The 24893-nt window shown below is 39.6% G+C and overlaps 1 protein-coding gene across 1 annotated transcript in view; it reads left to right on the top strand.

The window, feature by feature from the left end:
- MXRA5 (matrix remodeling associated 5) overlaps positions 1 to 24486 on the top strand; it is a 28891-nt gene extending 4405 nt beyond the window's left edge. Inside the window, exons 2-6 of the mRNA XM_067560991.1 lie at positions 7572 to 7701; positions 7936 to 8326; positions 12496 to 17628; positions 18410 to 19310; positions 21787 to 24486. Of these exons, the coding sequence (XP_067417092.1) occupies positions 7572 to 7701; positions 7936 to 8326; positions 12496 to 17628; positions 18410 to 19310; positions 21787 to 23695 (8464 nt within the window). The 3' untranslated portion in view covers positions 23696 to 24486. The remainder of the gene's footprint in view (positions 1 to 7571; positions 7702 to 7935; positions 8327 to 12495; positions 17629 to 18409; positions 19311 to 21786) is intronic.
- Positions 24487 to 24893: the final 407 nt, after the last annotated feature.

The raw sequence follows: 24893 nt of genomic DNA, 5'->3' as shown, positions 1-24893 counted from the left end.
CAGCAGCCCTCAAGGCGTGCCACGGAGTTCCACAAACAGGCTGGGGGTATGCTGTCAGGGATGCCTGTTGTTCGTATCTTGAATCGCCTGCCTAAACATGTTAGCCCGTGGAGGGTGTGAGGATGCAGTTTGTGAGGGATTGTGTGTGGGTGGTTGAAGTTCCACATTCCTATATGCTATTGTAAAATGCTCTGAATTATTTCAGCTTTATTTAAAGGATTTTCTGTGTTATATGCAATCATGACTCATGGATTTATTGTGAACAGTTATATTATGAAGAACAATAAAAACCCAATAATTAAGTTTTAATGAAACCAGTGGAATAAGAATATCTTGGTATTTGGAGAAACATTTAACTAACCAATCTTCTCAAGTAACCATCTATACACTAACCTTTAATTACTGCAGCAGTGCAAACAAAACTCAAAGTGCAACATTAAGAACAGTTCAAATACAATTTTTTTTTCCCCAGGAGACAGGGAGTGCATCAAGTTAGAGACCTGTATATGCTTTGTTTCTGGCTCCTCTTGTCCTCATGGGTTCTGGGTTGAGTGCCATGGCTTAAAATTCTCAGGGCTCTTGCAGGGCTCAAGAGAGCTGGACTGTTGGGTGAAGTGTTCTTGGTGCCAAAAGGCTGAATCTAAAAGGTTAATGGGAGTCGCTGGAAGTACTGCTCCAGGGATGAAGAGATTAAATGCAAATACTCTGTGCCGTGCATTCTAGCTGTCAATCATTGCAGGACCCTATCTATTTTCTCTCCACTTTCCCCATGTCTTCAGGGGAGGTGTAGCAGAACTTAAGACTGAGAAATAGCTCCATTTTGCTTAGCACGTTACAGGGAATAGCCACACGCCCATGCCCCTTCGTATAGCTTGCAAGAGCCTTCCATTCCTGCAGAGCTTCTGGGGAGATGATCCTGGTGAATAACTTCACAGGAGATCTTGCTAGTTTGTCCTTTGCCTAGACCATTCTCAGCCGCCTTGTCGTCTGCCTCAGCATAGTCAGCGAGAGTCGGGACAACCTCAAGGGCGTGTAGAGGGGATTACTATCCAGCAAACCCCCCATGCATCCTTTTACAATGTTTCTGATGCCACAGAAGCATCTCCAGTGCACAAACAAAACTACAAAAACAAACCTGGAACATAGTTCCAGCCGCCCCACCTGACCCCTAACGGCATGAATGTGGATACAGTAGACTGAAATCCAAATGCATCCAGTACCATGCCTTCTCTGAGGTTCCCCATAGAATGGAAAGAGTCTAAGGGAGGTAAAGTTACATACATATTAAAAAAAGAGATCATGACTTGTCTGCTATATGAACAACAAACAACTGTTTTTAAACCCCTGCTCCCACAGCCACAGCACCTGCAACAAACCAGACCACCAGAGACAGGGGCCTGTACTATTGACAGATTGGCCAGCCTGAGGCGGGGGGACAGGAAGACCTTGAATGAGATGTTTGCAGAACTCACTCAGGAAAACCAGGCTGGCTGAGAGGTGGAGGCTGTACACGAGGACCCAGTGAGAGAAAGAAATGCAGTTTTTCCAGAAGATCATGGCAGTGCCAAAGGACAGCGTCATCGTGGCCAGGGAGGGTGTGGTTGTGGCCAAAGACAGCCTCACCATGGAGAAGAAGAGCATGGAAAAAGAGAGAGAGAGGCAGATGCAACCCATGGCCACATTCCTGAGTCAGAATGTCCTCCTGCACATCATGATCCCGTTAGGCCTGCAGGCCCATAATTGGGACTCAAGCATGTCCTTCAGCCCCTGGACAATGCGGGCTACCGGTATCAGCAGCAACTCCTAATCTCTACATCCCTGCAGCAGTATTCCCAGTGTTCCCATGAACGCTCTTAAATTCAAAGTCAAGCACTCCAGAGTTCCCGATAAATGCAGAGTTAGTGTGCAATGATGGGTTGTGTCATACGTATGCAAGTGCTTTCAAAACAGATTGATGTGATCCAATTTAAAATGCTTGTGTAGACAAACCCTACATTTGTGGTCTAATCCCAAAGCTCTAGGCTTACACTGTCACCCCATTTAAAACCCTCTTCAGTGCTCTTTACAGAAGACCCACAAACACTAATTCACCTGAGTCAAGTGCGTTCTCCGAGCTGACATATTAGATAAGAAGAGTGAGAGGTAGGATACTTGGGTGAAATCCTGACCTTATTTAAGTCAATGGCAAAACTCCCATTGACTTCAGTGGGGTCCGGATTTCATACCCTGTGTTTTAAGACATGCAAGCCGGTACCTCTTCTTGGTTTCCCAGTTTTTTGGTCTTATCTCTTTCTGTCTGTTTAGATGTAATACATCTCTCCTCCCACCACTCACACTTTTACCTTTATAGCCATGAGCACATCATTGGCCCTTCAGTAACAAATAGTAATTAAAACAAGAGCCTTCGTCTGTGATTTATAGCTCTGACTAAGGTGGGACTGACTGGAGTGTAAATCAGCTCTCCAGAGTTCAGAACTGTTGGTGGTCTATCTATTTGCTTTCTTTTAGTTTCATCTCTTTGTCATCCCTTTGAAATTAGCAGGAGTAAGATCAGTTCCTTCACTTCTTGCTTCCATATCCTGCAGGCTTTGTACAGGCACAATTCTCATTTGTTTCATTAGATTTACCTGTAGGATCAAGTATTGTGCTGCTGTATATTTTTCACTCTCCCCTTCACTCCCACAGACTCCTCAAGTAACAAGTAGAAATCACTGTAAAGCATTGCAGAATTTTATCTTAAAAATAGCTGATTACTTTAGGTCATGGTGCAGACAATATTTGAAACAACAGCTTTATTCTTTCAACCTGCATTCTTTCCTCCTGCATTGCTCTAATGCAGTAAAAGTAGTAGGAGGATTTCAGAATTTGTGTATGTTTTGACTTGTAGAATGAAACTATTTCGGATATGTTTCTTCTGCAGCAAATATTTATTGCTAAAGGTAAAGCAACTGTAACATAAATGGAAATATATCTAAGTTTCCAGGGGTCAGTACTTCGCTGTCTTTTATTTAGCATTTCTATTAATGTGACCTGGAAGAAGGGCTAAGCTATGCATTAATTATGTTTCCAGATACTATTAAACTGTGATTTGCTGCAAACAGTAGTGAGGACAGAAAACTGACACAGACCTTGAACTTGGACCAGATCAGCTGACATGAGTGGAAAGATTTTTCAGTCTCAGCAGAGCGGGTCAGAAAACAAAATGTCCATCCTGCCAGATATTACAACATTTCAAAATTTGTTTTCATCCTAACTGCAAAATCTTGAAATATTACAGGGACCAGAAATTTCAAAATATTTTGATTCAGAAATTTTTCAGTCAAAAATGTTGTCATGTTCCCACAAAACCTTTAGATTATGACAAAGCAGAATTTTCCCATGAAAAACTGTTCCATCAAAACTTTTTTGACCAACTCTAGTCTTCATGCCCCTAAGTAGATTAGAAACAGGGGAACAACTAGTCACTATGAAGGTGATAACTGGAATACAGTAATGTCAGATAAGATCTGAGAGTCAGAGTGGGCAGCACATTGGATATGAGGATATTATATAACATGGTGGCAAAAACAGCCAATGTGTTTTTTGGCTACATGCACAAAAGTGTCATATCATGGATCAGTGAGCCCATTGCACTTTTCTATATGGCGCAGGTGAGACTATACCTGAAGTACTTGTGTACCTTTGAGTATATCAGAAAATTGAAACTTAGTTAGAGGAGAGAAACAAAAATGATTATGAGGCTGGAGAGACTGATTTAAATGAGTGATGGAAAGTGCTAAAATTATAAATCAGATCCTCCGCGAATATAATCTGGTGTAATTCCATTATAGATAATGGAGTTATACCAATTTTCACCAGCTGAGGATGTGTGGTCCAACTTCTCCATCATATAATGATCAAGGGGGAAGATATATGATAATGATAGTTGATATATAGCTCTGTTAACCATATTCAGTCAGTGGATAACAACTTCTTATTTCCTAACCTTTGAGAGGAGCCAGTACAACAGTCCTTTACCACCGGAGGATTCCCCTGCACAAAGAGAATCCTTCAGAAGACATTTGCATCAGGTTTATGATTGTTTGCACTACTGAAGCAGCACAAATTGGTCAGAGTACCAGAGAATCATGCTCATTGTTTCATAAATTGCTTAGTGAATTTTGAAGGAGGTACATGAATCAGCTAAAGGGTTCTAATCTTTCTGATGGCTGAATTATTCCTTGCAAACAGGTTCTTTAAGTATTTCTTTCCCCCCACGTATAGGCACTCATACAATTCACCTATAAGGTTTGATTGCTTTGTGCTGCTCTGGTGAATCAAAGTAGCCATAAACCCAACTTAACCTGATGATTTAGAAGAGTTTACTACTGTTTGCATTGTCAGTTTGACACCAGTGAATTTGACTAAATATCTTTTTAAAAAATGAATTGTGATCCTGATTCTGCAGCTGTTACGTTGGGTTTATGCCATTGTAACTCTGAATTACGATGGTGTAAAACAGACATAAGGGATTGGAGGATCAGGGCCGGTAACTCCATTTATATTGATGTGCCTGTCTCTCTCCAAACAGAATATTTATTTTAGTTTCAGCTTGCAGTTCTTTCCATCTGATGGTATGTATTCATTTAGAATAGAAAAAGGTCAGCCACATATATTTTACCTCTCAATTATAGTATTTTCCATCTCCCTTTTATTTTTTTTATTTAAACGCCTAGATACTCACTCCAAGTTCAGAATGACTATATGTATATTTATGGTCTCTCTTTCTCCTCTTCTGTCTGTGTCTAGCCCTGCCATTCTCTGTCTCTCCTCTGCTCTTTCCATCTAATTTCACTCCTCATTGTTTCTTTTTTGTTTTTCTTATTGTTACTATTATTTTGTACGTTAGAAGCAGTGGAACTGTAGAGCCATGTTCCTGGGTAGATGTTCTTTACCTCTTACACTACCTCTTACTGTGGTAGAATGAACTCATAATCCTACTCAACGTAACTGCACTGAACAGGAATAATAGAGATTGAGTCTAGTTGTGCAGACATAAAACATTGCTTTTCTTGAGAGTCCTTAATGTCATTAATGGCAAGTTTCCTTGCGCCAAAGAAAGGCAAGGAGGATTTGGTAGAATTTCTGCAGTTACAGTCACAGCAACACTGATGGTTGGAATGCTGCCGAAGACCCCTTCATTAATTTCCTAGCCCAAACCCCTTAGGTCTTCCATAATCTATAGTAACTTCCTTCTCTCCGGCCTTCCTGATCATTTCTCCCTCTTCAACCTGTCCAGTATCCTGTAAATAAAATTAACCTCTCTGGTCTTTGTCTCTATCTACCCCTCACAATATGATCTATGCTCTGCCAGCTGTTCTCAAAACCTTCATATTTTTCCTTTTTTCATTTTCTGCCTTTCTTCCTATGCCCAGAATGACCTTCCTTTTCCACTGCGCAAATCATCCCCTCCCTTTCAAATCCCTCCTTAAAAACTTGTTTCAGATAGCTTTCCATAACTGGCCTCTGCTCTAGTGCTGTTACTTCTCTTGTGACCGACCTTATTCTCAAATACAATTGTCTGGTCTTTCAAGATGCACACACACCACTTATGGTCCCTATATCTGTATTCGTACAATTCTCATCCCTCATCTTCCTCTTACTTCTCGGTATTTCCTATGTCTAATTTAGATTTTAAGTTCTCCAGAGCAGGGATCATGTCTTTTTATTTCTGTAAACTGCCATGTAAATCCAGAGTGCTAGACAAATATTTAATAATAATAACATGATCCATCTACTCATTGTAATGGCATTGTCTATTAAAAACTGTTAAAAGCACACTGAGCTAATTATTTCTTCATTGGCCCCTAAATTGAGTTTGTAGACAGTGCTCCCATTAAACCAGTGAACTGCACATGCAGAGGACATATGTACAAGCACAGAATAGTTAAGTGTTTGTGCAAAAGGGTACTTGGGTATACAGATATTCATGTCTATAAGCAGTTATTTGTTTTATGCCCACAGAATGTGTGTCTTGTATTATTAGCTAAACTCAGGCACTCCTAGTTGAAAATTTGACCCTGTAGAGCAGGAATACATTTTTCAAAGCCCTTATGTGATTTATGGGGCCTAAGACCCATTTTCAGAAGTGTTTTAGGTACTTGGGTGAGAGTTTTAATCTGGACATTGATTTCAATGGCAATTAGGCACCTGAATTTCTTTAGGTGCTTTTGAAAATCCCACTTAGGCGCCTATCTGCATCTTCAGGCACCTAAAAGGTGAGTCCTAAATCGTTGTCGAAAATGGGACATAGGCTTATAATCCATTTAGTCATTTTTGAAAACGTTAACTGAGTACATGATGTGCCTTATTTAATTATGGTAGCATTATAATGGTCCTTGCTATACTTTAATGTTAGCTTTTCATCAGTGCAGATAATATTTGAGCTAGGGAGTAAATGCATGTTTGCTATTGCATTTGTTTTCAGACTGGAAAATTTTCTTAAGTGTTATTAAAGGACAATAGGTTTAGGAAAAAAAACATTATTTTCCAAATGGAAATGGATTATTTTGAAATCAAGAAATAGAAGGTACAAAACAGTTAGTTAATTTGCCAATCAGGCAACCCTGTATGAAAGGACTAAAAATGCCTTTTAAAAAAGCTTGAAATCTTTAGCAAATTCATCAAGACCATACATCTCAGTATCTAAATGTGTCTCCTACATGAACCTGATATTCCACTCTACCTGAAAAATAATGCATTACAACATTAGAAAGCATGAAAAATCCAATTTTAAAACTTGGGTGTTTAATTTAGAGTTCTGAGTTCTCAGGTCAGCACCATAGATGCCTGCATGTGGCATTTGTGTGCCCAAATGAAGAATTGGGCATCCTAACTTAAGGCGCCCAAATTGGCAAATGGGATCTGATATGTCAGTCCAGACAGTTGAAATGGGTTGTTTTCAGATAGCAAATTCTGTCTCCCTTACTTCTCAAAAGGAAGCTTCTTAGACTCAAATAATTTACAACTGGAAGATGAGAATCTAGACTTCATGTCAGGAGTTAAATATCCAATTACACATGGTAACAGCAGGGCAAGCAATTCAGCTAGTAAGTGTGGTTTTCTGATTCTGGAATTGCTTAGCAAATGTCTATTTTTAAATAGCTCTTTTCACAAATCTTTATTCATTTATTGATAGTTGCTTTGTTGGCAAACCTGCTGTTGGCAACGTTGCTAGTTTACCAGTCTCCATACTCTCGTAGACGGGCAATATGCCATTAACTTATACCATTTCCATAATGAGAATTCCATGGGAAAATGTACTGACATCTCTTAGAATTTAAACTTCCATTGCTTTTATTTTAAATTATAGCTAAGCTAGCACAAATTGAGATCAAAAATCGAATTTAAATATGGGCTAAGTACACTTGGCTTTATAAAAGTGTTTCAGTAACATTTGGTCCTTTAACTGCACATTTGAGGACGCATCCAATGTTTCCTAGAAAGTCAGGTTCTATTAATGTAGCCTTAGCAATCAATGAGAGTTGTCATACATGAAATATAACTGAATATGTTGTGGTTTTTTCCCCCAGGTTTAATAGCATACAGTCCATATCTGAAAACTCCTTTGCAGGACTTACAAAACTGGAATTGCTCATGATTCATGGAAATGACATTCAAAATATACCCAATGGGGCTTTAAAAGATCTCATGTCTCTACAGGTAATACTCAGGTGTTTCTAAATATAATAAGTTACAAGTTATACAATGGTAAAAGACTGACATAAGTAGGTTTCTTTAATGCTTTGTTTATTGTCCAATAAGTTATCCATTTCTGTTCCAAATGTATTGAAAGCTTTTGAATTACAATAATGTCATGATTAATAATGTTCATTAATGGCCGATGTTATTCTGTCATTCTGCTCTCTGTTTCACTATTAGTTATTTCTTTTTTAGGTATTCAAAATTAGCTACAACAAGCTGAAAGTTCTAACAGGCCAAACTCTCCAAGGACTTTCAAGCTTGATGAGATTGCACATGGACCACAACAGAATTGAATTCATCCACCCAAATGCTTTTAATGGATTAACTTCCCTGAGATTGCTCCATTTGGAAGGAAACTTACTCCAACAGCTTCATCCCAACACATTTTCAACATTTACAGTCCTTGATTATTTCAGACTGTCAACCATAAAACACCTCTATCTGTCTGAAAATATCATTAGGACACTGCCTGCAGGAATGTTTCAAGGAATGCCACTCCTGGAGAATATTTACCTTCATGGGAATCCCTGGTCCTGTGACTGCAGCTTGAAATGGCTCCTGGAATGGGATCAGAAGTCTGGAGGTGAGAAAAAAATCGATGATTATTTCATTCATTATTGTGACAACATTGCAGTAATAAGCCCTTCTTCTGCTGGGTACATGAAGCCCTTTGTTTTTTCTCCTGGCTATACTGCTTGTATATGGTGACTTCCCTAAGGATTGCTCTGTTTTTCCACTATCTTGCCAGCAAGAAACATTCCAAAAAGTAATGTGATGGAGAAGTAATTATAAATCTCAAACAAAAATTCTCTATTCATACATGAGAGAATATTGGCACAACTGAGTAAAAACGCAGGATTTCTAAAAGTTGTAATTGGCATGAAAAGGTGGTAGAGCACACTCTATTACTGGAGAAATAAGATATATCCTTGGTGCAAGCACCAAGGGACTGGCTTTGTTGCAATTAATTCAGCTGCAGTTAACACAGAGGAAATTAAAGAATGGATTGGGAGGACAGTCACACCAGGCAGTAGGTCACTCAGGCAACCCTCATCTCTGGGAAGGAGAAAAGAAGAACAGAAGTTGGAAGTCTTATGAGGAGGATCAAAAAAGCTGCAATACTGGGAAGGGTAAGACAGGTCAGGAACTCACATAGCTGAGGATTGGAGTTCTACCAGCATGAAAAATAACAGGTAGAGGACTCATAGGAGAGTGCAAGAGCTGCTGTAGCTACTAGGGCAACAAGAAGGTACTGTTTTTCTCAGGAAGGTTGATGCAACTGAAGAGGTTTGAGCAGGGTGAGTGATAAGATGTGGGGGCTGCTATCATTGAGCTGCATCAAAAGATTTATAGCACTTGGAAGCAGGTTGAGCAGATGTAATAAATCATATCAGATTCTGGTGGCATAGATCTCCTCATATAGTATGTAGCTTGTAGCACTTTGTTGGCGGGGGGTCACATAATTACAGATCTTTGTGTTGTAGAACTTTATTAATTTAGACCTGAGGGGGGAGGAGTACCTGATAGGATTAAAACAATTTTGCTTTGTATTTAGATAGTTTGCCTTCTAATAGTCTGATAAATTGTCCTTTACACACATCAGTAGATGTATCAAATTATTTTAAATTGTCCCATTTCCCCTTAGAGGAATTAGCTTTCCTCTGCACTTGCACTAATTTACAAGGTTTAACCACTATGTTAAGTGCTCTTTTCGTACCTCCCAATAGTTTGCCACAGTTTTTATTGGATTAGTTTTGTTTTCTAAACCAGCATGCTACTGCTGGAAATTACTTTTGGATGTAGTAAAGAAGTCATCTTTGTGATTTTCAAATAGATGTAACTTTTATGTTCAGTTATTTTTCTACAGATCCTTCACTGACTTCCTTAGGAGTTCTGATGGGCCAGGGTATGGGCATAAGTTTTCTTAAAATGATCATTTTGAGGTTTAAGGATGCTTCCTTTTTCTAGGGCAACAACTAATTTGGGGCTAAATAAACTCTGAGGCTGAGATGCTTTATTTTGTTTTTAAAATAATCATAATTGATAGTCTAAATAAATACTCCAAATTTGAATGCGGGGGTAGAGCCTTACATAAAAGTGATGTCAAACTGACAATCAATAAATTGTTTAAATAAAAAAAGTTTTTAAAACTCTCTTGGGCCTTTCTTCTCCACATCCTATCATCATCCTTTATCTTTCTTCCTCATTTCACTGCTGTTTCATATACCCATCCCTGCTCCCTCACTAGAGGTCAGCATGACTCTTGTCCCCAGAATAACTGCAGTATATTTTTGTTTACACTGAGTTTCAAAATAGAATTTGGAGGGAGCAGTAGGGATTCTAGTAATCAGAACAGTTGGGAACAATTACCTGAGGACAAGGGTCTTGCTAACCTGTATTAAGGGAAGAATCCTAGCAAACAATAGGAAGAATAAATAAGTCAAAAAGTCTTCATTACTTTCCCTTTCATCACTTTGATAGCCCCATTTTTTTCCTGTTTGTTTTTTTTTTGTTTTTTTTTTTTAACTTCTCCTACATGTAAATTGTGGAGATAGTTAGCTTCTGCTGAAGGAAGGGAGAAGCTGATAAAGCCGTTTTTGCTCCTGGCAAATAGCTTGAAATTACAGGAATCAATCAGAGCAAATGGATTGTGGTAGACAGAGTGGAAAGGTTCACATAAATCCAGTATTATTATTGAGAAATAAGCATAAAATGTTTATGTAGAACACAAACCCTAATCCCTTACAGTGTAGGGAACTGCATACATTTTAAAGTGTTGTTTTTCCTCAGTAATTATGTATACCATTTTACTCTCTATCCCTGTCAATTCCATTTCAGCCTAATTATAAATAATCTGCTGGAACATTTGATGAATGAAGAATGTGTGCTACAATTCTCAAGTAAACTGTACAAATATTTTTTAAAGGTTTGTGACTGAAGAACTTTTAATGATTTGCAAAAAAACATTTTAAAACTTGTTTCAAATATGCCTCTTTTAAACTTAATAAAGCTACTGCAAACAGGTAATAATTAAGTAACCATTCCACTTTGTTGGATATTTTTCACAATTTGGCCTTGACTATTGTAATGGAGTCACATAAATCACAGTGATAATGTTGAAAGCTCTGTGTAAGCTTGCTACAGATGTTCACCATATCCATTTGTATGCTCCCATTTTTGTCATCAACTTACAAGAGAACAGAATCTAATTTCATAGTTATGGTGCTGTAATTAATGTTTACATAATATTGGAAACATGAAACTCCAAACTTTACAAAATCTTGTTTTTGAAATTGGTATTCCATAGATGAGATCTGAGTGAAACTTTTTGTACAAATTTATTTTCAACAGATTCAGCAACAGTGAAACATTTTGCAGATTTGTGTAAGTTTCACCAAGGTGTTTCAGTCAAAAAAAAAGAATAAAAAGAAAAGTTTCATTTTGACATTTTCAAAATGAAACCTATTGATTTTTATTTCAAATATTTTTTTATTTAAAATGTCCTTTAATTTTATTTTTAAAAAGAAAAATGGTTTAAAAAAGGTCAAAATTACAACAAAATATTGAAACAAAATGTTTCACTCAACCCAAAAGAAATCTGTTTGTTTGATTTTTCTTACTTTTAGATTCACCAAAAAATTTAATTTTCAGTGCAACATGTAAATGTTTTTTTCATGATTTTTGGGAATTGCCAGTGACCTGACAAAATCCATTAATCACACAGATCTACCTAAAACTTTATTTACAGGAGCTATGTAGGAACCAGAATTTCCATATAATGAGAAATTCTGTAATTTTGAAATTTTGTTTTCATTCCAAATAAGAATTTAAAAAAAATTGAAATTTACCACAAAACAAAACTTTTGAAAAAAATTTCAATAAAATCAAAATGTTTTAATTTCGATTTTGACTTTTAATTTTAAATTTATAATATAAATTTATAATCTTAACTAAAATACATTTCTAAACAAATGTCATTTAAAAAAGGTAAATCAATACTTTCTGTTCTGAAAAAGTTAGCAGAATGTTTTGACATTATCAGAAAGCCTTGTTTCAATTTTTTAAATCAAAACCAACACATTTCTGGGGAAAATTTTAATTTTGATAAAATGGCATTTTCCAACAGAAGATGGTTCCATCAGAAAATTTTTGACTAGTTGTGACATTTACCTTCCTGAGGCTACAGTGATATAAGTCCAATTTTTCAAATGTTGAAGCCTAAATTGTATCTTCCACGTTTGAAAGTACATCTTTTCATATGCAAAATGTGGTAACCGTTCAAGTAAATAGGTAGTTAGGCACAGCTAATCTGCTCTGCTTGAGCAAATACCCATTTGCTTGTGTGCAAAAGTGTGCATGCTCATTTTGTGGGCACAGCGCAGACACAGACATGAAAAATTGACTTGTACTATATAGGCAACATTTTAAAAAGTGGCCTTAGATTCCTTGATATCTGGGTGCCCAACTTGAGAAATGGAGGGTCAGATTTACAGAGATTCTGAGCATTTAAGCATCCCATTAAAGTAAATGAGAGCTGTGGCTGCTCAGCAGCTTTGAAAATCAGGCCCTTTGTTGCCCCACGTTGAAAATCTAGAAACTAAGGCATGCAGAATCAGTGGCCCCTTTTGAAAATTTGACTGGAGATATCATGTGTTTTTTAAAACATTCATGTAGCTGAGAAATGCTAGAATTCTATGTCAGAATTCTGTGTTGTTCTCTAGAATGTATCTTTTCTTTTTTTTTTTCTTCCAGGTGTATTAAAGTGCAAGAAGGACAAAGCTTATGAAGGAGGACAGCTCTGCCCTAAGTGCACCAGTCCCAAACAACTACAAAAACAAGATATTCAAAACCTGAAAGATCTTTCCTGTAGGAAACCTATTATTCAATCCCCCTTGAAACAGAACAGCAGCACTGATGATGAGGAAGATAGGGACAGTTATGAATTTCGTTTGGAGGAGTTTCAGCTATCTCCATGGAACATTATTCTAAATATGACTGATGAACATGGGAACACAGTGAACCTAAACTGTGAAATCAAGAAACCAACAGACGCTGCCCAAATTCAGTGGAACCAGATCAATCCTCAGGAAATTGATATCAATGCTACAGTTTCACTTGATTTTGAATGCCCAATGAAACGAGAAAGCTACGAAAAATTATGGAAACTTATAGCTTATTACAGTGAAGTGCCTGTTAAATTACAAAGGGAACTCATGCTCAGCAAAGACCCTAAAATAAGTTATCAGTACCAGCAAGATTCAGATGATGATGCCCTTTATTACACAGGTGTCAAAGCTCAAATACTTGCTGAACCTGCCTGGGTGATGCAACCGCTGATAAACATCCAATTAAACAGACGCCAGAGCACAGGGAAGAAAGTGATGCTGTCTTTTTTTACCCAATTTTCTCAAACAATTCAGATGAAAGACATAAGACAGCACAGACACAGCTGGGTGATGATAGAGCAACATGAGAACTCAAAGACAGCCCAGAGTGTTATTGAAGGCTCAGACTGTCAACTGAGATGCAATGTGAGAGCATCAGAGAGTCCTGCCATCCAGTGGGTGCTGCCAGATGGGAGTAAGCTGACAGCTCCATTTAATCAGAAAAACAGTAGGTTTTCCATCATTAACAGCACCCAGTTAATGATCAAAACAGTAGGTTACACTGATTCTGGTTTGTACCACTGTGTTGCCCAGGTGAGAGATGATGTAGACAGAATGGCCTACAGAGTTTCAGTACAGCCTCCAGTCATTCAGCCAGCTGACTCTGATGTAATGAGGGTTGAAAAAAATGTAGGGGACTCAATAGTTTTGCCCTGCAATGCAGTTGCCATACCAGATGCACAGCTGAGCTGGATACTTCCAAGCAGCCGTGTGCTTAATCATTTGTCAAACTCCACCAAAGGGTATGTGTTACACAACAGCACTTTGTTTATTCCAAAGAGCCACGTCAGTGACAGTGGGTATTACAGGTGTGTGGCTGTCAACCAGCAGGGATCAGATCAGTTTACTGTCAGGGTAACAGTGAATAAGATGGTGTCTGACAGATCATCCAAAAGAATAAAAATGAAGAGGCGTCCAGGTTTGAAAACCTCCACAAAAACAAGAGGGCGGGTGATAGAAGATGAAGGGGGATCAGGAGCAGAAGTCACAGCTGAGTCTAAGCACAAAAAGAACCATCCGAAGGACCGTAAAGCATCCATTAATCAAAAATATGACCTCATCCCCAAGGTTCAGGTAAAGAAACACAAGAAAGGCAGGAGAAAAATGAAATTATGGAAAGGTACGGATAGAACCCAAGAGAGCAATGTTGCAGAAGGCCGTAGGGTATTTGAATCTCGAAGGAGAATAAATATGTCAAACAAACAGATTAATCCACAACACTGGGCTAACATTTTGGCAAAGGTCCGTGGGAAAAATCTTCCTAAAACAACAGTAGCAGCAGGCCCTTCTTTAACAACTACACTGCCATCACTTCTGCAGAAAGCCACTACAACTCCTTCTCCTATGGCCAGTCCCCCACAGAAGCCCGCTGTAGAAACGGCAGCCAATTTGGAAGATTCTTCTGCAGATGTATCACACTTGGGTGAGGATGAGATGATCTCAATCACTATTTCCCCCACCGTTATAGCACAAGGTTATAGCCCAGATCAAACAACTTCTGCTCAACCCACAATAATGAGCACAGAAAATGAGCCCTCTGTAGAACTCCAGTCTTTAGAAACAAGTGCAAGTATACGCACTGTAGAGCCATCTTTTGTGTGGGCTACTTACTTTCCTCCAATCTCTCCAACTTTACACTCACATCACTCATATGATCAGCAGCGTATCGATGAAAAGACTGATTATTCACCGGTAGCAGAAGAAAGCATTAATGCTGTCACTGAAGAGCCTCTAGAGGAACAAATAATAACTAGCTTACCCAATATTCAGTTGCATACAATGGAAAATGCAGATACAATGCCATATACCACAAAGGAAACTTCTGCTTCTGCTGAGCTATCAATGGATGCTACTGTCCTTGCAGAACCTCAGGCAGTTGTAAATCTCCCTACTGCCCTGGAGACAGATTCACAGCACAATGAACTGGGTATTGCAGATACTGATTCCATAAGTTCCACACCTTCTCAGGTTGATAAGACCAGCTATATAGATTTAATAGCCACTACTGCTATGTCTTCTTCTACTTCTCAGTTTAAGGATTTTGTTACTGGAGACAATGTCATAAAGCATCAGCATGTGGAGGTACCTACAGATCAGACTAAAATTACAGACATTGATTTAAGCATAAATGTTCAAGTTTTCACGCCAAACAATGGCAATACCAGTGAGGAACCACAGACTGAAAGGAATGGAGAGACTCAGGGAAGACTGCCTAGTAGCAGCTATGGGAGCTCTGACGGAGCTGCACAGGAAAACATGACTATTTCAAAATCAGACTCCACATTCACTCTGGCAACTACCCTTGCGCCTCTTAAAAAAACAGAGTGGATTACAACTGCTGCTTCATTTGGCAATCTGACCACGATAGCCAAGGTTACAACTCCCTCTAGAAAGACTACTACCTCTTATACACTGCTTACCCAGCATCCCAGAAGAAGACCTTATGGAAGAAGGAGATTAAGACCAAACAGATTTCGTCAAAGACCAAAGCCTATTCCTCCTGTTGCTTTTACTACAGAAGAGATGCCTGTTATTAAAAAAACACCTAAAATAGAAGGTACTACTAAAAGTTCTCCTGGAACTGTTGTTGAGAATGATCATAAAACTGATGCTAAAATACAAGTTGAGAAAAATAATCATTTAGAGGTGTTTGCTTCATTAGTTACAGATGCAAATGTTTTAGAGAGGTTGACCAAAGTCAGAGAGACAGAGGCAGCTTTTTCCCTTAGGCCTACTGTTTCTCTACCTGAAACAAAACATTTGACACTTTCTAATGCTGCTGATACCCTGGTACGTCCTGTGACTGCAGTTATCACAACTGCATCACCATATGGTGGACTTAACACAGCCTCTGATACGGAGTTGCATTTGCCCCAAGAACCAGACCAGAAGACAACAGCGTCATACCATGCCTTAGTTAATGTGTCTTCTGAAGAAAATGTAGTTAAAACAAGTTATGAAGTTACAGATGGTAAGGCACAAAAAACAAGCACTTCAGTTTCCACTGAGTATATTAATAGCCTGCTTAGCCCTGGTTATTCAGGGAATCCAAAATTTCAAGAAGAATCCCTCCCTCTTGCATCAAAAGTTGGAGGGAATGGAATCAGCCCAAGAGTATCTCAGCCAATACCTCCCACTGCGCTGCATTCATTTGCTCCTGTTGGCACTGTGGAAAGTTTTAAGGACCTGTCAATTTCAGATGAACTTCAGAAGCCTTCAGAATCTTTAAAAACAGCAACAGTAACCACACAAACTCAGCAAAGAGAAATCATGACTGTATCCTTTCCCTACAGCACAATGGGATCTCAACATTTCATACCTACAGAAACAAAGAAACAAATTACTGTTCCTGTACAAACTTGGACAAAAACAGTATTATCTTTCTGGGACAAGAAGGAAACCAACTCTCATGCATTTGATCATGATCAAATTGCTGTATACACAACTGAAAAACCTGAATCTCCAATTACAACCACTGATTTTGTTCCATTTACAAAATCTGCCACTCCTCCTCCATCAGTTTCAAGCACTTTGCATTTGTCTATTCATTCTTCTACCAAGGAAAATACCACATTCAATCAAATAAGATTTCCAGAAACCAAAGGAGTTGAAACTGACAGTACAAGAACCACACTCAGCACAAGACAAAATGTATTTTCCATTTCTTATTCAAACCAGAACAGGATTAATGCACAACACAAACAAGAGCAATTTAAAGAGACATTTGGTAGTAGACCTAACAATAGTTTATTGCTAAATCCAAGCTTTCCCCATAAGTCAGCTGGAATGATACCGATCTTAAACCAGCAACTGGCTGTGGGACCTCCAAAGCTTACTCCAGTGAGGGGAACAATAAGGCCACAACATCCCATAATACCAGGATCATTTAATCATTTTATAACTCAACAGCCCTTCCAGTATACCAACAAACCAGAGATAACAGCATATGCTGCGCACACATCTCAGGACAGAAAAACCTATGCCCTTCAGACAGAGCCAATCACTACAACCACAGCCACTCCATTATACAGACCTAACCCACTTGCTCCAAGCAGGTTTGGCAATCAGGGACAAAACAAATACAATGTTAACTCCAGAGTTTTTGGAAACAACTATATTCCTGATAGCAGAGGCACAGCTGGGGGTCTACCAAGTCACGGAATCCCATATTACCCCAACCCTCGAATCACTTTTGTCTTTAACAGAACCAGGACATTGTCACGCTTAGGAGTGAATCCTAAACCAATGGTGCCTAGTCCACTTGCCCCAGTAAATACAAATGCGAAGAAAGCCATCCAAATCTCAACTTCTGGGATTACACTGCAAGGCACCATTCTAAAAGCCACAGCTGTCCCAGTACCTCCATTGTCCCACACCTTGAGTACCACACGACCAGCCACAACTACTTTGAAGAGCACTCCTCCATCATTCATCTCTCAAAGCATCAGATCTCAAATATCCTCTACCATTCAGTCCTTCAGAAGTGTCCTTTATAATACTAATCAAAAAGTCCCATTTGTGCCTAAACTGGAAAAAATTATGCCAAACAATTCTAGTGTAATTCAGTCTTCAACTAACTTCAGGGCACCCGGTGAAAAACCTAAAATAACCACAAAAGGTCCTCACAGCTTATCCATGCTTGCTGAAACAGATGCTGTTATCCCGTGTGAGGCAGTAGGAGAGCCCAAGCCTGCTGTTACCTGGACAAAAGTCTCCACAGGTAAGCTAATTAAACATTTAATCTCCCATATAACTGTAAAAGAGGACAAATACAATAGTTTGCATATAAAAAAACACAATAGTATTGTATTGTACAGTAATGATCCAAAACACTGTATAACACTTTTATCCCTGTTAATAGTTCAGACCACTAGGATATTTTACTCTTCTTAAGGGCTACCCATTTTTTAATATTAAAAGTTACCCCCTTCTAAAAAATGTACAGTGTGTGTGTGTGCGCGTGGGGGGGGGGGGGGGGGGTGTAACAAAAGAAAACAAAATTGTCTTTAAGAGGTCGAGGCATCCAAGTTTGCATGTTCTCCTAGGTTGGAATTTATGCTAGAGGAACCATGGGGCAGTGATTGGTTAGGAGAGTGCTTCAGAGTTCTATGTCATCTGTCTAGGTATTTCAGTAAAATGTTCCTGGAAATCATGTGAGAGGTTAACTGATGCCCCAAATTATTAAGAGCATATAGTACTCTGAGAACCTTTTTCCACTGCTTTTAAGTCCTGGACTTTTTGAATTATTAGTTTTGATAACAAAAACAAAATGGCCAAATTCTTCAACTAAAGCCACAGGAGTATATCAGAAGGCGTAATGTGGGCCATATGGATCATTCTTAACTGGGGAGTCTGTTCTCCCCCTTCACTTCACTCCTAGATTCTACTTCATTATTTTTAATAAATAAATAGAGAAATTTCTATAAATGCCTTTCAGTGAAATGTTGTCTGTCTGAAAAACAAAACCTTCCAATTTTCTCTCTTTCATCCGATCCTTCCAGGAGCTCTGATGACAGCAAACACAAGGATACAACGGTTTGAAGTCTTGAAAAATGGCACATTCGTTATCCGAAATATTCAACTCCAAGACCGTGGGCAGTATTTGTGCACTGCTCAGAACCTGCATGGGGTTGATAAAATGATTGTCCTGTTGACAGTTGTAGCTCAGCAGCCCAAAATGTTAGTTTCCCGTTACCGAGATGCCACGGTTTATTTTGGAGATGCGGTGGCCATGGAATGCCAGGCCAGTGGGATCCCAAGCCCACATATTTCATGGATTTTACCTGACAGGAAGATATTGCAGACAGTAACGGCTGCTGAGGGCAGGATAATGCTCCATGAAAATCAAACTTTGTCTATCAAGGATGTAACCTTTCTGGACCGAGGAGTGTACAAGTGCATAGCTAGCAATGCTGCAGGAGCAGACAGCATAGCTGTGAGACTTCACATTGCGGCGTTACCCCCGATCATCCAGCAGGAAAAACAGGAGAACATTTCCTTGCCATTTGGTCACAACATTAACATTCACTGCACTGCCAAAGCAGCACCCCTCCCTAGCATCCGCTGGGTGCTCTTTGATGGCACCCAGATCCGACCCTCCCAGTTTGTCAATGGGAATTTATTTGTCTTCCCCAATGGAACTCTTTATATACGCAATGTCTCCCCCAAGGACAGTGGAAGCTATGAGTGCATTGCGGCCAACATGGTGGGGGCAGCCAGGAGAACGGTTCGGCTCTATGTGAAGAAGCAATCCTCAAATGCCAAGATCACTGCGAGTTCCCCCCAAAGAACAGATGTAACCTATGGCAGCACCCTGCAGCTGGACTGCAGTGCTTCTGGGGATCCCTGGCCCTGGATATTATGGAGGCTGCCTTCAAAAAGGATGATTGATTCTCTGCACAGGTAGATTGCTATTTGTTGTGCCCTGCATGAATTGAAACCCATTGAAATAAAGAGGAGTCTTGTTATTGACTTGATAGACAACTCCAAAGCAAAAGCTACTTTAAAATAATGACACTAATAAAATGAAAAAAAAAGTCCAATTTAAATGATCAGTTGTTAAACTCAGTGTTACTATCACACCGCCAGTGTTCTAGAGAGCCAGGCAGCAAAAGAGTTTTTATATAGGTCTCTCCTGTGTCATCCAGCATTTCAGTGACATCTAATTGCATACCTGGAGTTTGCCTAGTACTGCATAGATACCCGTTTGTCAAAGAAAAGTCCTTCCTCTTGGTACATGAGAGACTAATGGATTTGAGGGAGACTGTTATAAAATGGTTCTGTGTTGGAAGGGGAGATCCATTGAGTTCTTATTGTACAAGATTACCCCAGACTAAATGGAGCATTGTTAACTCCCTTATGAAAATATAGATCTTTCCCAAATATTATATGTAATATTAGTATTTAAAATATATCACAGGTTTAGGAAAAAGATAGGCGGTGTAAATATAGGTACATCTTTACAAAACTGGCCATTTTTCCTGGTATTGAAAATATATGGTGTAACGTTATGCTGTAAAATCACTGAACAGGTCTAATTTGGTACATTTGAGCATATTTGGGCCTCGCTTTACAAGTGCTGAGCACCCACAACTTCAGTCAAATTCCAAAGGAGCTGTGGATGCTCAGAACTTCTGTAAATCAAGTTGTTTGTATCCATTACACTAATTCCTGTGTTTGCACATATACCTAGGTTTACCTGGAAAACAACAATGTCATTTCATGAAAAATGTCAGGGTTTTGGAATTTATTTTCATTTTCCTTTGGAACAAAAATGAGACCTTTTGAATTTTTTTTTGCAAAAAAGTGGGAGATAGGGATCCACCCCAGAATAGCCAATAGCCCAGTGGTCGGAGCATTCACTTAAGGGGAGGGAGATGCAGGTTTGACTTCCTGCTCCAAATCAGGCAGTTTAGGGGCCTGAAGCTGGGTCTCCCACATCCCAGATAAGTGTCCTAACCACCAGCCTATTGAGTCAGTCTTCTTACTCTCCTCCCCGCTGTTGGAACTGTTCCACTCTGTCTAAATAAATAAATAACTAGTCAGTAGACCAGAGCAAGAGTGACTTTACACAGGATGGTCACATGGGATGTGGGAGACCCAACTTCAAGCCCCTGCTGTGAAGCAGGGAGAACAGAGACTTGAACATGGGTTTCTCACATCCCAAATGATTACTCTGACCAAATTCTGGGGTCTCTGAACATCATGAGGGAGGTATATACACTGACCTCATTTACTTCATTTTTCTCTTCTGCTCTGGCCCCCATCCGATGATCCCCATTCAATTGTGAGCCATTACATTTTGACCCTGTGACCCATTGGACAGAAATGACCTTAGCACAATTTCAGTACTGGAGAAATAAAACCTCCTACGTTTATTTATTTAAATAAGTACTGTCATTTTAGCATTAATAATGGCTTGTAACTAGACCTGTGCAAATACAACTCTATGTAGGTGCTCATGAGAGAAATCTGTTTATATTGCTCATGAGGTCAAATCACACCTCCACTACCATAGTCTCCCTCAAAATTTGCAATAAATACCAATGTGTTTTCCCCAAAACATAATTTTCCACACAGATCTGTAAAATGCCACTCATTCATTCACTGAGATCCACTGATAGAGTGAGAAGAGATATGTTGGCATTAATGTGCTTGCTGCCTGATAATGGCAGATAGTTTGCAAATAGCATTCCTGATTAGTGAATAAGTTTATCTCAGTATATTTCATGTTGACAAATTTAATATTTAGGCAGGCTGTGAGCGCTATCCCCAGTATATTTTTATACCTTTTAGCTATAGCAACAAAATGGCGTTTTGTATAGTTTGTGTAACAACAAGTCTCTCCCCCCGGCCATCAAGAGATCCATGATAAGGTGATTCATTTTGTGTACCAATATATAACTTTTAAAAATTTATTACTTGAAATTGTTCTGAAGGTTTAAAAATGTTGTATGGGAATCCCTAGGAAGTAGCACACATTCATTCATAATTGACGTGGATATAGCATTCCTGTCTCCCCATAGTTATACATGTTTAGATCCATGTGTATATAATTTAATGTTCAGAGTTACCAGGTCTGAATATTACAGAGTTCTGTAGATGCACTCCCCATTAAAAGTCATAGAATAAATTAAAAAATCCTTAAGTCAGTAGATGGGTCAATTTAAGTTCAGAGAAAGTTGTCTGGTTGCAACTGAACAGAATTATTTTTGTATTTGCTTTTTGGTAAAAATTTGTTAAAATTTCTAATTACATAACAGTAGCCTAACATAACTGGCATTTTTAATGGGGTTTTCTGCCAGTTACAGTAAATAATAAAAGAATTAAAACTGATTTTGCAGCTCATATCACATTCTCTTTTCTTTCCCCAAATTAGCTTGGAGACCAGAATCAAAGTGTTTGAAAATGGGACTTTGGTTGTCCATGCAATCACGGATAAGGATGCAGGAGACTATCTGTGTGTGGCCCGCAATAAGATTGGAGATGACTATGTGGTTCTCAAAGTGAACGTGATGATGAGACCTGCCAAGATAGAACACAAAAATGCGAATAACCACAAGGTCATGTTTGGTGGGGACTTGAAAGTTGACTGTGTAGCCACTGGTCTGCCAAACCCCGAGATCTCCTGGGGCCTCCCAGATGGCAGCATGATCAACACCTTCATGCAGTCAGACGACAGTGGAAACCGAGCAAAGAGATATGTGGTCTTCAACAATGGGACACTATATTTCAATGATGTGGGGCTGAGAGAGGAAGGGGACTACACCTGTTATGCTGAGAATCAAATTGGGAAGGATGAGATGAGAATACGGGTCAAAGTGGTGGCTGAGCCTGCAACCATCAGAAACAAAACTTTCTCTGTTATCAATGTGCCCTATGGGGATGTTGTCACTGTAGCTTGTGAAGCCAAAGGTGAGCCCACCCCCAGGGTGATATGGCTCTCTCCAACCAACAGGCCCATTCCTCTCCTGTCTGACAAATATCATGTGTATGGTGATGGCACCCTTCTCATCCAAAAGGCCCAGAGATCTGACAGTGGCAATTATACTTGTCTGGTGCGGAACAGTGCTGGGGAAGATAGGAAAATAGTCTGGATCCATGTCAATGTTCAGCCTCCCAAAATCAATGGGCATCCCAACCCAATCACATCTGTGAGGGAAACAGCCATGAGGGGGAGCCGGAAACTTATTGACTGTAAAGCTGAAGGCATTCCGGCTCCACGGGTCCTGTGGGCTTTCCCAGAAGGGGTGATCCTGCCTGCTCCCTACTATGGTAACAGAATTACTGTGCACCGCAATGGCACCCTGGACATCAAGGGAGTGAGGCAGACAGACTCAGTGCAGCTAGTGTGTATCGGGCGGAACGAAGGGGGAGAGGCTAGACTGATTGTGCAGCTCCTGGTCACCGATCATTTGGAGAAACCCTCCTTCAGGGACCCAGTCAGTGAAAGGATCACTGCCACGGCTGGGCACAGTATCAATCTGAACTGCTCAGTGCATGGGAACCCTGAGCCCAGCACATCTTGGATACTTCCCAATGGCACTGAACTGCAGAGCGGCAGCCACCTGCAGAGATTCTATCACAAGAGGGATGGGATATTGCACATCAGCAGCCTTTCTGCAATGGACGCTGGGACTTATCGCTGCACAGCCAGGAACTCGGGCGGCTATGCCGAGAGGACTGTCTTCCTGAAGGTGGGTCTCAAGCCAGAAATCAGCAACCAGTACAACAACTTGGTGAGCATCATCAATGGGGAGACTCTGCAGCTCCACTGCATCACCCAGCCAAACCATCGGGCACACATCTCTTGGACACTGCCCAATGGGATGGTACTGGATGGCCCTCAAGCTGTAGGCCGCTTCTCCCTCCTAGAGAATGGCTCACTCACCGTGCGCAATGCCTCTGTATTTGACAGGGGCACTTACCTGTGTAAGGCAGTGACTGAGTATGGCACCTCTATTATGAATGTCCCAGTCATAGTGATAGCCTACCCTCCTCGGATCACCAGTGAGCCAGCACCAGTCATCTACGCCAGGCATGGCAATGCAGTTAAGCTGAACTGCATGGCCATTGGAATTCCCAAAGCAGAAATAACATGGGAGTTCCCAGACAAATCGCGTCTGACAACAGGACCGCAGTCCCGTCTGTACGGAAACAAATTCCTTCACCCTCAGGGGTCGTTAATCATCCAGCAATCTACACAAAGGGATGCAGGCTTCTACAAATGCACTGCTAAAAATATACTAGGCAGCGATTCAAAAACGACCTATCTTCACATATTCTAAAGTTCAAACAAACTCCTTTGACTAGACACAAATGCCCAGTCTGCCAAGAAAGTGCAGCAAGGAAAGTACTGTTTGTAAGCAAAGCCGGAGTACTGAGGGCAGAAAAGTGGGATTGTAAAGCTCATTTTCATAAGCAATTGCTTTCAAAATGAACGTGATCCTGCAGCAGAAATAGACAACAAAAATACCTAAACGAGGGGACTAACACATTTGAGAAAGTGCCTAAATTGTTTACATGATATAACATGATTTCTCATGGCATTCCACAGCACCTGAGAACAATGTACTGTACACATTCCTATTGATAATTCAAAACTATGCCTTTTCTTAACAAGCACCTTAAAAAAACCAAAGAAGTATTAACTGTAATAAATGAGTGACAGTGATAAAAGTGCTTTGTTATGTTGTTGGAGAGACATCAGTTTCTTTGTCCCCTGCAGTGCTTTTACATAACCTCGCCTTATAGAATATGATTGCTAACCTTTCTATTAACTCTTCTATCTGCTCTTCCAGATCAAAGATTAATTTAGCAAATAACAGTGATCTATTTCTGATCAAGGACTTTCAGACATTAGTTAATGTAATGAATTAACCTTTTCCAGCCACTAAGAATGCTCCAATTGAGTTCAATCTTTATATATTTTATATATAATTTTAAATCAGACTGAGACTAGAAAGAATAACAATGATCTCTGTCTCATTTTATAAATTATTGGTCTTTAAAAGACTCTGATACATTACTGTGTTTTATAATGTTAAGGTCAGTATACTGTACATTTTATAATAAAAATATTTTCCAATCAACTTCTTTCATGTTTTCATGATAATTCAGACTGATGCTGGCTGAAGACAACATATTTAGTATGAAGTAAGAGGAGAAAATATAACACATTATTAGACACAATCTTCATTTTACCGAATACGGTTTCAGAAACAGGGCTGGTGACCTCCCATGCACCACTTTGTGGCCTAGGGTGAAGCTGTAGGCAGCCCACCTCACTTTCTCCTCCTGGAATGTTCAAATAAAACTTCCCTTTAGGCTTTTCCTGGGTCAAAATTACCCCTCCTTGGGGACTACGTTTATTAATATAAAATAAAACTGCAAATAAAACTCAAAATCCCCAAATAAAGTCAATTCCTAAGACCACACAGCACAAGCTTTCTCTTCTTCCACCCAGCTCTTCCTGCGTGGGACCCT

This window comes from Emydura macquarii, unplaced genomic scaffold (assembly GCF_026122565.2).
Source record: "Emydura macquarii macquarii isolate MOO-44397 ecotype Brisbane River unplaced genomic scaffold, CSIRO-AGI_Emac_v2 contig_2362, whole genome shotgun sequence".
NCBI classification, from domain to species: Eukaryota; Metazoa; Chordata; order Testudines; family Chelidae; genus Emydura; species Emydura macquarii.
Note: the sequence above shows the minus strand (reverse complement) of the source record. Positions and strands in the feature narration are given on the sequence as shown.